The 14,210-nt window shown below is 50.3% G+C and overlaps 1 protein-coding gene across 4 annotated transcripts in view; it reads right to left on the bottom strand.

Moving 5' to 3' along the window:
* Positions 1-14,210, bottom strand: part of pleca (plectin a) — a 90,465-nt gene that overhangs the window by 69,763 nt on the left and 6,492 nt on the right. For 2 of the 4 annotated variants that reach the window (XM_056582341.1, XM_056582340.1), the window contains exon 1: positions 8,398-8,563. The exons of the other annotated variants lie outside the window; for them this stretch is intronic. In XM_056582341.1, the coding sequence (XP_056438316.1) occupies positions 8,398-8,443 (46 nt within the window). In that variant the 5' untranslated portion in view covers positions 8,444-8,563. Of the gene's footprint in view, positions 1-8,397; positions 8,564-14,210 lie in introns of those variants that run through there. 4 annotated transcript variants of the gene reach the window in all.

Consider the following 14,210-nt stretch of genomic DNA (forward strand, 5'->3'; position numbering starts at 1 on the left):
CCCCAGGCCTCTAGACTATCATGCCCATTATACACACTAACAAACACGCACACAGTATTCAGTGAAAAGCCTGGTCTTTCTTCACATCCACCATGGGTATGGTGAGTCACCCTCACCATCCTGGGGCAGGGGGGGGTCTGGAGGGTACAGCGGACCCAGGCGCCTCGCTGGCTACTGTGGGGTGTGTGTGTGTGACTGTGTGTGTGTTTGTGTGTCTGTGTCTTTGATTGTGGGGGTTTGTGTGTTGCGTGCTATCGTGTGTGTGTGTGTGTGTGTGTGTGTGTGTGTGTGTGTGTGTGTGTGTGTGTGTGTGTGTGTGTGTGTGTGTGTGTGTGTGTGTGTGTGTGTGTGTGTGTGTGTGTGTGTGTGTGTGTGTGTACGTGCCTGAGTGTGTGTGTATACGTGTGTGTGTGTGTACGTGTGTGTACGTGTGTGTACGTGCCTGCCCGTGTGCGGGTCTGTGTGGGTGTGTTTGAGTGTGTGTGTATGTGTGTGCGTGTGTTTGTGTGTGTATGTGCGTGAGTATGTGTGTGAGTATGTGTGTGTGTGTGAGGGCCCTCTCTCCTGGCAGACCTCCCATGCAGGGCTCGTTCTGGCCGTGGTACAGCAGGGAGATCCAACTCACAATTACAGCCCAGAGTCAAACCTCAGCAGAAAGAGCAAAGAGTGGAATAGTGGATGTTTTTTGGACAGGACGGCCAGAACTCAAATCAAACATACCCTGAGAGTTCCCCTGTTCAGTACGTCTGTAAGAGAGACGCAATCTTGTGGTTTTATGAGGCTCTCTCAGCGTGAGAAAAGGCGTGAGTATGTGAGATGACGTTGAAGTATGACTCGAAGAAATATCTTCAGTTGCACACACACACACACACACACACACACACACACACACACACACACACACACACACACACACACACACACACACACACACACACACACACACACACACACACACACACACACATTTACATTACTTGCTTCCACAGTTGTTTACTATCCTTATAATCACTGGTTTCATGAAGACTCCCAGTGTGTGCGTTGGGCCCTCCTTGATCATATGTGTTCTACCTCCGATAACCCCGATATGTGGTCTATTTAATGTTGTTTGTGTTGTGTGGTATTGTATCACTATGACTGCTGTCGTAAAACAAAGGGAACCTCTGGGACAATAAAGATTTACACACACACACACACACACACACACACACACACACACACACACACACACACACACACACACACACACACACACACACACACACACACACACACACACACACACACACACACACACACACACACACACGCACACACTAGCCGGGAGGATGGGTAGGACAAGCTTTGAACCACAACACACACATCAGCTGTTGATGGATTGATCGTCATTAAAATCCCTTTATGACCCCACTGGGAGTGAGCTATCACAGAGGACACGAGAAGTCCTCCCGCCCAATGCTGTAGCGGCATGTCAACACCAAGAGGTATTGTTGTTGTTGTTGAGTGCAGGTTACCATCGGGACTTGCCTGTTCACCAGGTGTGCATGACACCACCTCCCCCCCCACACACAACTGAAACACCCAGACGGGAAGCCTTACCTAGAGGAGACGAAGACACAAGAACACACAGGAGATAACGGCGTTAGCATGCTAGGGAGACACAACAGTCAAGGGAATCTCCTCGTCTCAGGGGTCATGTGCCAACTTCATTGTTGAAGACACAGTAAGGTGTGGCCAGGCTAGACTGTGAAGTATTTCAGGTATGAATTGCGACCGGTAGAAGGTGACATTGTTGTTGTTGTCACACTATACCCTGCTGTCTGGCACAGCGCAACGCACCGGCCACACCCGTCTGTGTGCGACTGACGTTTTGAAACCTTTGTTTTCATCCAAGGTGCTTCCTACACAGTCTATTAGTTAACAATGTGTTACAGAATCAGGACTATCTTAATCAATCAAACAGTGCCTTGTGTTGGCTATCTGACTCAGAAACACAAGCCTACACAATTACAATTAGGGCATTTACATCGACTTACATCGGTTAATGCACACATTGACACACCGACGGCAGAGTCAACCATGCAAGGCGACAGCCAGCTCGTCAGGAGCAGTCAGGGTTAAGTGTCTTGCTCAGGGACACATCAACACTCAGCTAGGAGGAGCTGGGGATCGAACTAGTAACCTTTCGGTTACGAGACAACTGCTCTACCTCCTGGGCTAAGCCGACCCTACAAACCAATAAAAAAAATATAAAAGGTTTTCAAAATGGCAAAGTCATTGGAAAAATGCTGTTTCTTTCCAAACTTTCAGTCCGAGTTCTCGTAAAGCCTCACCCCTTTGTTGGCAAAAGAAAGTTTGGCCCAAAACAATTAATCTGAGGGGGTCGGTAGCTGTAGAAACAGCGACCCCTATTGTCATTTAAAAAAAAGCTCAGATCAAAACTCAGTCCCTCAACTCGACTCTCTCAAAGTATCCCAGGAGCCTGTTTCCACTTGAACCCATCCTGTCTGCCCCAGACAAAACACAGCGCAAAGAGCAGACATACACCACATCTAGGAGAAAACAACAGCGGATGTGTTGCGTTACACTTGTAGACGACAGGATCCAGGGGGCTTGAATTTGATTAAGTAATGAGATCAGCGAGGCTGGAGGTCCACAGCTCTGGACCGGGTCCACACGTCTGGACCAGGTCCAGGAGTAGTCGTCAGGAGAGTGGAGACGCGGCCGAGCTGACAAACGTAATGCTCACTGATTCCTACTGACGGCGAGCTAATGGGGACCAGACGCCCTCCAGACTGAGTTATACACTCAAACAAGAGAGGGTTATTCTCGCTGCTTGGGTTATTCTGCCTTGGCCCCGGGTGGAAGACGGAAAGCGTCAGGCAGACAGACTCACACAGACACCACCACCACACACACAGACACAGGCACGATGACTCAACGCACAGGAAGCAAAAGCCCATTTAAAAAGCTCTTAAAATTGCAATAAAACGTTTTGTGGAGGAGCTAGACCCACCACTAGTGGTCGGTATTAAACGCAGAAATGTTCACTACAGTTTGACACTACAGTCATGGCTTTCCACGGAAGGGCAGAGAGAGGGGAGAGGAATCTAAAAGATGTGACTTCATCCAGCAAAGATTAAGTCTTCAAAGCACCTGAACGCCCACTAGCTCTTTGCTACCAAGGTAGCATTGTCATATGTAGTAGTAATTAACACGACTACTCTGGCGATGAGTCGATGCAGCGCAAGGGAGTCACCGAAATCCAACTGTCAAACCCAAGGGGGAGGGGGGTTAAATATGAATATTCATGTTTAAAGATATCCCCTGGGAGAGTGTGTGGAGACGGCTGGTTTAACCTGTTCAAACAGCGTGTAACAGGTGTGCAGCCCCACCCAGCCGGGTCCAATCAGACTACAGGCCAGATGAGGCTGCTTAATCAGCCATCCTCCACACACACCCCCACGGCCCCACCGCAAACATGGCATCTGCAGGGTATAATCGAAACGTTGTTGAATTATACTGCAGTAGTAATTAGTGAAATTGATTAAGTGCTCGTCTTAAAGCTTTTCATTTAAGATTTAATTTGAGTAGGTTTGCATGTATTAAAGAGTATTTGAAAAAAAAAAAGGTGATTGCTTGCACACAGACGCGTGCGCCAGCTAGCACACACACATGCACGCGTACACACACATGCACGCGTACACACACATGCACACACACACACACACACACACACACACACACACACACACACACACACACACACACACACACACACACAGCGCATTGGGGAGAGAGTCAATGTGCTGTATCGTCTGTTTGCACAGGAAGGGGCAACAAGGGAGCACAACGCATTAGTTATGATATGATATCATGCATTATGTATCTCAGTCATTCTCAAAAATTCTAATTCTACGACCACTACTGCTAGACGTGTTATCCTAATCGTTATGGACAGTCTGGCGTAGAACCTCTAGAATGTAATCTGTGATTTTAGGTTGCCTTTTGAATATCTGGCAGGGGACAACGGATGTAAACGAGCCTCTTAGGCTAATGCTGGCTCACTCACAGTTTGACTGTTGATTAGTGTGCAATGCCGAAATAAACCAATAAATAAATAAATGAGGAAACGAATCAGGGAACTATGCCCGGGTGCCTTTGAGGATCCAGTCCGTCCCAGGTTATCAGCTACAGGGTGTGGTCACTACCTCAGTGTTCAGGAGCCCGTCCAGGTCTGGCCCCCCCTAGCCTGGCTAACGCCAGACCTCATCTCACTCTACTCTGAGATGAGCTCTGGGAACCACACATTCATTTTCTCGTAATTGAGGCGTGGTTTACGATTGCCCGGAGCCGTTTATTGGGCGCCACGGATGTGTATCATATGAGTCTGTACGTCGCTCACAGCCAATCGCATCAATTATACCAGATGACGTATGTAGAGCGACAGAAATTAGACGAGGAAGAAGACGATGGGTGTGTCGAATAGACGTCGTCATCGTCTTGCCGTCCCTCCCCGTTCTGTGATTGGTTCCTTATCTCAGGCGAAAATCGGATCCATGGAATCCAGGCTGCCTAGCAGCGCCAAATGAAATTGCGCGCAAGGCAGCCTGGGCATAGCCAGGCTAGGACCCCGCCCCCCCACTCTGACCTCACAAAACCACCCTCTTCAGGGACACATTGGACCGCTGTAAAGAGAGAGCAGAACAGAGTGGAGGAATTTGATAAAAAAAATGAACAACCTCAAAATATGCTCTCTCTCTCTCCTCCCCTAGGTTCCGTGCAGAGGCAGCGGTGCCTTCAACCAGAACCGTTACACTCACAGAGCGATCCCCTCGCTCACAGCGGACACACAAACTACCCTCACAGTTGTTGCTCTTGAATCTCAAACCTCGGTGCCAGTTTGGACCCAACCTTACCCCGTACGTTCGGAATTACTTTGCACTATTTAGAATTAATTTAGCATAAAGATTACTTCTTTCATTTTACCTAATTTTATCCTTTTCTACCTATTGCACCGTAGGTCATTGATAAACACAATTTTGATCCCTTTATTTGTCTTTTTTTCTTATTTTTGGAATTTAAAATTAAGCTGACTTCGACTTTTGATGTTCATGAGGTCTGAGGTCGGGGTCAGGGAGGCTGTCCATCGCTATGTCTGTTAAAGGTTCTGTTGTGGTTTCTGGAACGAGGCAGAATGTTCCAGGAGCTCCTCTCACAACAGAGGCGTGTTTACGGGCCCGTGGGGAGATGAGACATGAAATGTCTCTGTTGAAGGTGTGGGCTTTAAAAACACCAACAGAACGCTGCCCCGGCCTGACTGACAGATGTTAGCATGATTACACTGCTTTCTATTGCTGGGAGAATACTAACACTGCCCTGACGTAGCTCAGGACTCAAAGACCACCGACATCAACAAGAGACATTTGATTCTCATGATTTGGTTTGTTTCGATTTGATTAAAGGACGGAAAGAGACGGATTGAAAGAAAGACAGAAGTAGGGTTTTTCAAGCACATATGGTGTGTGTGTGTGTGTGTGTGTGTGTGTGTGTGTGTGTGTGTGTGTGTGTGTGTGTGTGTGTGTGTGCGTGCGTGCGTGCGTGCGTGCGTGCGTGCGTGCGTGCGTGCGTGCGTGCGTGCGTGCGTGCGTGCGTGCGTGTGTGAGAGAGTGTGTGTGTGTGTGTGTGTGTGAGAGAGTGTGTGTGTGGTGATTAATATGGAAACAAATATGGAAAATAAAAAAGGAAAGAAAGAAACAAGGACTTAATATCCAAGAAAGACAGCAAGAGAGAAAGAATACAATACACATTTTACCTAAAATGATTAAGCCGACCTGTCTGTCTCGGTTCTAAGGTATTCAGAAGCTCCCTACGAGTCCAACAGATCTGGGCCGAGAGCCTGACAACAACATCTCAGAGGTGGGAAAACAGAGAGGAATGCCATCAGACGCTCTGCATGCCTGACACACACTCAACCACGACAACACAACCATAGATCACCCCGACTGATCGTCAACAACAACCGTTAGAGGTCCACTATTAGGTATCTACGGGTCGCTCTCTCCCCTCCGCAACCCACGCTCCAGCCCCCCTCCCCACCACAAGGGAATAATAAACGCCAGGAAAAAATAGAGCTAAAAATCATGCTTTTCACACAGAGAGTGGTGCCGCCTAGAGAGTAAACAGAGAACGCAAAGCAAAGGGATTGTTGTGCTGGGAGTGCGTTAGGAGGCGCCGCCTGGCGATGGAGAAGGATGGGAGGATGAGAGGCTGGAGGTGGGGGTCCCGCCTGCAGATGAAGGGGGCGGGGCTCCTGGGGCCAGGGGTCCGAAGACATAGAGCGATCCCATTGGCTGGGCTCAGCGGAGCGAGGGGGTCTTTGTCCCGAGCCTATGACAACAACACCCTCAGGCCATTCTTCAGAGGCTCCCTGTAAACACCCTATAAAAAAAACCCTCCTGCCCCCCTGCCCCCCTGCCCCCCTCCCCATTCCATTCATAGCCAGGGACAGCCTCCAAGACCAACGTCCGAACACAACATCCTCGCCATGAGAGCTGGGGACCTCAGACGAAGCCACACACATATGGACATGCGCACACACAAACACACACACACACACACACACACACACACACACACACACACACACACACACACACACACACACACACACACATACAAACATGGACACACTCCCACACACACACACACAAGGACAGACACACACACAAGGACACACACACACACACACACACACACACACACACACACACACACACACACGTGTGTGTGTGTGTGTGTGTGTGGGTGTGGGGAAGTTACTAAAAAGTAACTGTGAGGGAAGTTACTAAAAAGGGCGTGCCAGCTTGTTCTCCAGACTGGCAACCAGCAGCAGGCAGCTGTGAAAATAGCGGGTTTCTGATTCTTATCTTTATAAATACCACTTAGAAGAGATGTAAATAGTCATCACAGGACACATTGATTGTGGCGCGTTGATGATGAGATGGAGGCTGATGCAGACAGTATGATCACCGGTGAACTGAGTAGAAATTGAATGAGGTGATTAAACGTTTTCGCTGGGTGGAATGAGGCTGGGGAGTTGATCTTGAGCTTTTAACGGGGACAGCATGAGGGGAAGTTTGGATATATTCAAATGAGGCACTGGTTGGTTAAGACTTGTTTCAACTGTCTAATAAACAGAGAGCAGCACTGTAAAAAAGCTGTTGACTAGGGAGGCAAAAAAAACTGCTTTGCTTATTGTTTATGTTATGTTTTCTACCTTACGTCACTTTATGGAGCTTATATAGTAGCGCGCAAGTACATGAAAGATGTTTGAGTTAATTTGAGGCTAGTCGAGACCAGCCACACTGTGACCCGTCTCATCCATCAAGACGTATTTTTAGTTTTAAATTGAAGTAGTGACATGGCATTAATCACGTCCAAGGTTCCAACCGCATTAGGAGCAAAGATAGAACGTGTCAGGGAACGTCGACTCAAACAGTCAAAGTGCATATTAAACACATCATCATCACAGCTGCGGTTGTCCCCGGTTACGCCTCCATCCCCGGTCCAGAGGGCTGGGCTATGCGCCTGGCCAGGTCCCATCCCCATCCCGTTACCGCGGCGATGCTGCAGCCTCTCTCTCTCTCTCTCTCTCTCTCTCTCTCTCTCTCTCTCTCTCTCTCTCTCTCTCTCTCTCTCTCTCTCTCTCTCTCTCTCTCTCTCTCTCTCTCTCTCTGCAGATCGCAGCGCAGACGCACTGCCTCCCTGCCGCATGCAGCATCAGCAGCAGCCGCGCACATACACACACACTCACACATGCATAAAAACACATGCTTGTCGACATGACATCGGGACATATTTGCGACCTCCGAACACGGTCCACTGACTCCAGGGCTCCAAAATCCTGCCGTCACGCTCCGAAACAAAAACAAAAGGATTGAAGGAGCTTTAATACGTGACAAAAAACCAAGAGAGAGGGAGGGAGAGAGAGGGAGAGAGGATCAGAACGACTTGGTTTTTAAAGCACCGTTGTTGTTTAGCGCTAAACTTGAACAACACGTTTACCAACGCAAGGTGCGCCTCTGGTGGCACAGCATTCTGGGTAAAATGAGCGGTAACCAAAAAGAAGATGACAACAGCATTTGGAAACGGCGGAGGTAAAACTAAAAGGAAGAGGAGAAGAGAGGCGAGAGGAGGAGAGGAAAGGAAGTGAGATGAGAGAGGAGGAGAGGAAAGGAAGGGAGATGACAGAGGAGAGAGGCGAAGAGAGAGACAGGACGGGGACTGACAGTGGGATGACAGAGGAGGAGGAGAGAGCAGCCGAGAGATAGTGAGAGTCGAGAGGAGGAGGAGGAGGAGGAGGAGGAGGGGGAGGAGGAGGCAGCGGAGAGGTACCTTTGAGAGATGTGATCTCATGCTGTATAGAGCGCGAGCCGTCCATGCTCCTGTCCAACTAACGTGAGCTAGTGTCGGTCTCAGAGGCGGCTTGCGATCGGAACCTCTCCTCACTGTCCCGCTGGTAGGCTGCTAGGATCTGCTGCGATCTGCTCTCTCTCTCTCGCTCTCACACTTCTCCTGCTCCTGCTGCTGCCTTGCTCTGCCTCTGATGCTGCAACAGAAGCCAGCCACTTTGTGTGTGTGTGTGTGTGTGTGTGTGTGTTTCACTCTCTCTCTCTCTCGCTCTCTCTCTCTCTCTCTCTCCTTTCACACACAATCTCCCTCGCTCGCTGTAAAGCAAAGGTAGTGCACCCTCCCTCCTTCCTTCCTTTCACTCCCCTTGACTCACCCCCCCCCCTCCCCTCCTCCCCCCTCCACCCCCCTCCTCCCCCCTCCTCCCCCCACAACCCCCCTCCTCCCCCCACAACCCCCCTCCTCCCCCTGCCTGTCCCGTCTCATCCTCATGGGTTCTCACAGGGAGCTGTCTCGGCCAATCGGGGGGCAAGCCCTATCGCAGCGGCCCGCCGGTCGCTTCCCGTCAACCAATGCAGACGCTGCAGAGTCACGATGACAGATGTGATTCTGTTTTTATTCTGGTATTGATTCATTAGGGTGTGCTCGGGGAGAAGTATGCGCACCCTCTGCTTCTGCAAGCCAAGGTGAAACCATGAGGTTGGTGTTTGGCCTTTTCCCAAAGCATTTCTTAAATACTTGGGAGAATTAAGCTCAGGATGGTTTAATTATCGGGGTTCGAGCGATAAATTAAATGTGCCCCGGTCTGATGTCTGGCGTCTGATGAAGAAAACAGGTCAAATGAAGCACAAGAGAATCCAGCTGTCAACCGATCATAGTTTATGGTACCACGCAATCACCCCTCCTCTTGAACTGTTCTGCTGCTGACAGTGAACCTGTTCAATTACAGTCTTCTCAAGTAAATAAAAACACAGATTCCAACCAAGATCAATAAAGACACGCCTAAAGACAGTTAAGCCAGTGTGTTCTGTCACTCCTCCAGCTCCAGCTCCTCTCTGAGAGCACTATATTTTTCTCTGTAAAATAAAAACAACAGAATAGTCTATTTTCTCGTGCACTCTGTGACGCAGCAGAAAGGAGCTTATTCCCCTCTGATCCAGCAGTGGGGGGACTGCTCAAATGTTCATGGAGCACTGCAGTGGGCTGCGTAGCCCGGAGAGCCGGGACTTAGATGACTCGTGAACAGGATTCATGTGACGGGATTAGAAGGTTTTCAGGTGTCAGTTGACACACAAGACGCGCTAACGGTACTGAGGCCGCGAGCGCTGAGCCCTCGCGTTATTAAAGATGGCAGACGAGGACCGACTGCATTTGACTCAGCAGTACGGACCAACGCTCTGTGGAGCTGGGCAAGCTGTGTGTGCATTTGTGTGTGAGTGCGTGCGTGCAAGCTTCTGTGGGTGCATGTGTGTGTGCCTGCGTGCGTGCGAAAGAGAGAGAGAGAGATGCAGATGTTTTGAATTTATGAAAATATAATTATATATATAAAAAAATATTATCAATGGACAGACAGACAGACAGACAGACAGACAGACAGACAGACAGACAGACAGACAGACAGACAGACAGACAGACAGACAGACAGACAGACAGACAGACAGACAGACAGACAGAGGATGGATGGATGGATGGATGGATGGATGGATGGATGGATGGATGGATGGATGGATGGATGGATGGATGGATGGATGGATGGATGGATGGATGGATGAATGGATGGATGGATGGATGGATGGATGGATGGATGGATGGATGGATGGATGGATGGATGGATGGATGGATGGATGGATGGATGGATGGATAGATGGATAGATAGATTGGATTTCGGATGTCTTGACCACTTCCTCTCCGGTCGTCCACAGATACCACCCATCAATCACGGCGGGGCACGTAAAGAAAAGGAAGAGAGAGCAAACATGTGGACTGAAACACTATTCCCTTGGACTTCTCCTTTTTGACATCTGTACTTGGTGGCAGGTTTATTTGTAGAGTTGTGAGACATGTTAAGTTACACAAGAAAATATGGTTCTGAAGATGCATGGAAGTGCATCTCTTTGCCAGGCGGTGAGCATTTCACTAAACTTCACCAAATAACTGCTACCTCAACATCACGTCCAAAGCCAGTAAACGCCTCAGATTACGACGGACATGAGTGCTGTGTGGTGATCCAAAGCATTGAACCATTTCCAAGGCTAATAAGTACCTAGTTCATAGAACTGGTCATAATTCAGCTCCCTGTATAGATTACTTGGCTCGAGACATATGGCAGAACCTCTAAAAGTTCCACTGGGCTCACCATGCTAAAAACATACCCACTCTTTGGATAAAACCTTGACCGTGTATATTTATTTTTATCTTAAAAAAACAAGAGAAGAAATGTAATAAGAAGGAGCGAACGAGAAGACAAGGGATATAAAAAGGAAAAAGAACATAACGTAACGTTCCTCTTTGGGGACATGTTTCACCAGCTCGCCCCCGCTACGAGACCCACGACCTCAGTCGGTCCCTCACGGAGTCCTGCTGAATTCAACAGTCTGTCTCAGGACTCCACCCGCTTTCCCACACCCATCCTTCGCTCACCCCCCCCCCCCTCCAGCCCCCTGTTCCTGTCCAAACGGCCAGCCAGTGAGTCACAGCGTGGTGGTGGTGGTGGTGGTGGTGGTGGTGGTGGTGGTGGTTGTGTGTGAGAAACTAAGATCTGAAAAGCTCTCCTCTGACTCCTCTCTGAGCCTTGGCATAGCCGTCTCGTCCCATTTATAGCTCTGGGGGAGCTGGGGCATCTTTCTGTGTGTGATGGTTTGCACGTGCACCAATGCCTGCATGTGTGTCTTCTGTGTGTGTGTGTGTGTGTGCGTGTGTGTGTGCGCACAAGTGTGTGTGTGTGTATGTTTGCGTGCTTCTTTTTGAACTGCGGTTCTTGACAGAAGCTGGGAAACTATCCCCCTGAGCTGGGGGGGGGGGGGGGGGGGTGAGGGGTAATACTGTATACTGTAATACTGTCTGTATGGTGATCAATAGGTCGATCGATAAAGGATCCCGTTTCGAGCTACTGCAGCAGAAAGAAAAGAGAGAGGGGGGCGAGGGGAGGGAGGGTGGGAGGGAGGGAGGAGGGAGAGGAGGGAGGAGGTAGGAGGGAGAGGAGGGAGGGATGGAGGGAGGGAGGAGGTAGGAGGGAGAGGAGGGAGGGAGGGAGGGAGGGAGGGAGGAGGAGGAGGGAGGGAGGGAGGGAGTGAGGGAGGATAGAGGGGGGAGGGAGGGAGGGTAGCGAGGGAGGGTGAGGGGGGCGAAGGGATGGGAGGGAGAGGAGGGAGGAGGTTAGAGGAGGGAGGAGGGAGGAGGGAGAGGAGGGAGGGAGGAGGTAGGTAGGGAGGAGGGAGGGAGGGAGGAAGGGAGGGAAAGGTGTTGCAAGGGAGGGAGGGAGGGAGGGTGAGGGGGGCGAAGGGATGGGAGGAGGGGGAGGGAGGGCAGCGAGGGAGGGAAGGATGGAAGGAGTGGGAGGGCGAGGTGTTGACTGCTAGCACTGGTAGATTAACCCTTCAACGTCCACCAGGGCGTGGACCGGACACACACACGCCCTCCTGAGGACTCGATCAATAGTAGCTGCTCAGGGACCGCGGACGACTCGGGGGACATCGGGCCATGGGGGGGGTCATCATAGGACAGAGGGTTAGTAGTAGTAGTAGTTGGGGTCCAGTCCCCCCAGCCTACCCCCTCAAGACGCCCTAACCACAGCTGCCTCTATGATCACATGTCTGACATTCCCAATAGTTAATATATGGATCGCTATGTTCCATAGTGATTGAAATTCTGTTGAAATCAACCCATTGACCCTCAGGCCGCTTAACGTGATGATTGTCAGCTGAGCGTCTGGATGCAGGATGTATACTGCATTAGCTGCTGATAATGCGGATGCTAAATCCTTTGTTCCAGCGCTTTAGTGCTACTGCTTGCTGTCTGCTGTGCCAAGAAACCCCTGACCTGTCTGGGGAACGCTGGCTCCACCACAGCGTCCTGTCCCGTCCTGCTCCTCTGGTCAAACAGGAGGAAGACCCTTTCTTCTCTACATGTGTCGAGCAGGCCTCCACCTGCTGCCTGTCGACATGTTTCTACAGTCTGTTTGGATAACAATGCTTCCCGAATGACTTGAATATCACATCATGTGGTTGTAGAAGATAGTAGTGAATAATTTACAGAACCTCCTCATTGCAACGACAATCCAAACAATAAATCATGCTAGGCTAGTCAACCCGAGAAAGTCAGTTTGCTTCCTCAGCCTACATTTAATTATTCATACAAACATTTGCGGTACTAGTTACTTTACTTTTGATAAAAACGACATGCATAGCAATAACAGACTAACACAAGAGTGTGTTTACAATAGTCAAAGCCCCAGGCAGGCAGCCTCTGAAGGCCCCTCAGTGCCCTCTTGTGGCCCCCGGCCCACGGGTTGAGTATCAGGGTTCTGCATGACTGGGGGAGAGGGCCCCAGCTGGTAGGATCCCAAGAGAGGGAGCTGACTCAGCTCTCCGGGGGAGATGATTAGGAGGAGGGGAGGAGGGGAGGGGGGGGGGGGGGGGGGGCGGTGCAGTATGTAAGCAGGCCCCCCCCCCCCTGTGGGTTGTGACAGGATATAAACACAGGCCACCAGCTGCTCCTTGAGCCCCACCTGAAACGTTATCTCTGCTGCCGGATCGTATGGAGGCCGAGGTTTCGCTCAAAGGCCAAACACGGACGACCGCGGCCGTGGCAGAACACAGTCCGATCAACAAATCAACAGGAATTGATTATTGGCAGAAGGTCAGCAAACACCAAACCAAACCAACGAGGGAAAAACATGTCGTTGCATTATTTAGCAGCTAGGTTAGCGACAGACCAATGGCTAATGGCGAATGAGGTCATTGTGCGACTCAAGTGATTGAGCACCACACACAAAACAACGCAACACAAAACATTTCCCGGAAGAGCTGAAGGCCTGACACAACAACTCCCCCTATCGCTTGGAACTAGACCCTTCCCTACGGTGAGAGGAGGCTCTTAGAACACTGATACGGGCCGGTCCATCTCTGATCCCATGGGGGACCGGGGGGGGGTTCTTGGCTCTGGGTCGATCCCAAGCAAATTCCTGTCATGACAGGACCCAGGTGGGCAGCTGGGCCGCTGGGTCAGGGCGGGTCGGGGAGAGCCGGGGATGCCATGGTGGGTGCACCAGGCACCAGGCATTATGGGATCAGAGTGGAGCTAGGGCCGGGTGTAAATACAGTGCAGTGCACCCCTGATACCTGAGACCCGGGAGGTGTTCTGCTCCACCAGACTCGGTTTCATCACCCTCCATTGATCCATAAAATGAACGGGCCGCATTAATAATTCATTTATTATGTAGAAGAGTGAACCCTGAAAAGTGAACCAAATAAATACATGACTGAATTGCAGAAGAGAGAGAGAGAGTGAGAGGGGGAGTGAGGGAGGGAGAGAGGGAGAGAGAGAGAGAGAGAGAGAGAGAGAGAGAGAGATGAGAGATGAAAAAGAGAGAGAGAGCCAGACACACAGAGAAAGGGAGCAAGAGAGAGGAAAGAGAGAGAGAGAGAGAGAGAGAGAGAGAGAGAGAGAGAGAGAGAGAGAGAGAGAGAGAGAGAGAGAGAGAGAGAGAGAGAGAGAGAGAGAGAGAGAGAGAGAGAGCAGGAGAGAGAGACAGTGAGGGAAAGGAGACAGAGAAAGAGACAGAGAAAGAGACAGAGACA

The sequence above is a fragment of the Gadus chalcogrammus genome, chromosome 22 (assembly GCF_026213295.1).
Source record: "Gadus chalcogrammus isolate NIFS_2021 chromosome 22, NIFS_Gcha_1.0, whole genome shotgun sequence".
NCBI classification, from domain to species: domain Eukaryota; kingdom Metazoa; phylum Chordata; class Actinopteri; order Gadiformes; family Gadidae; genus Gadus; species Gadus chalcogrammus.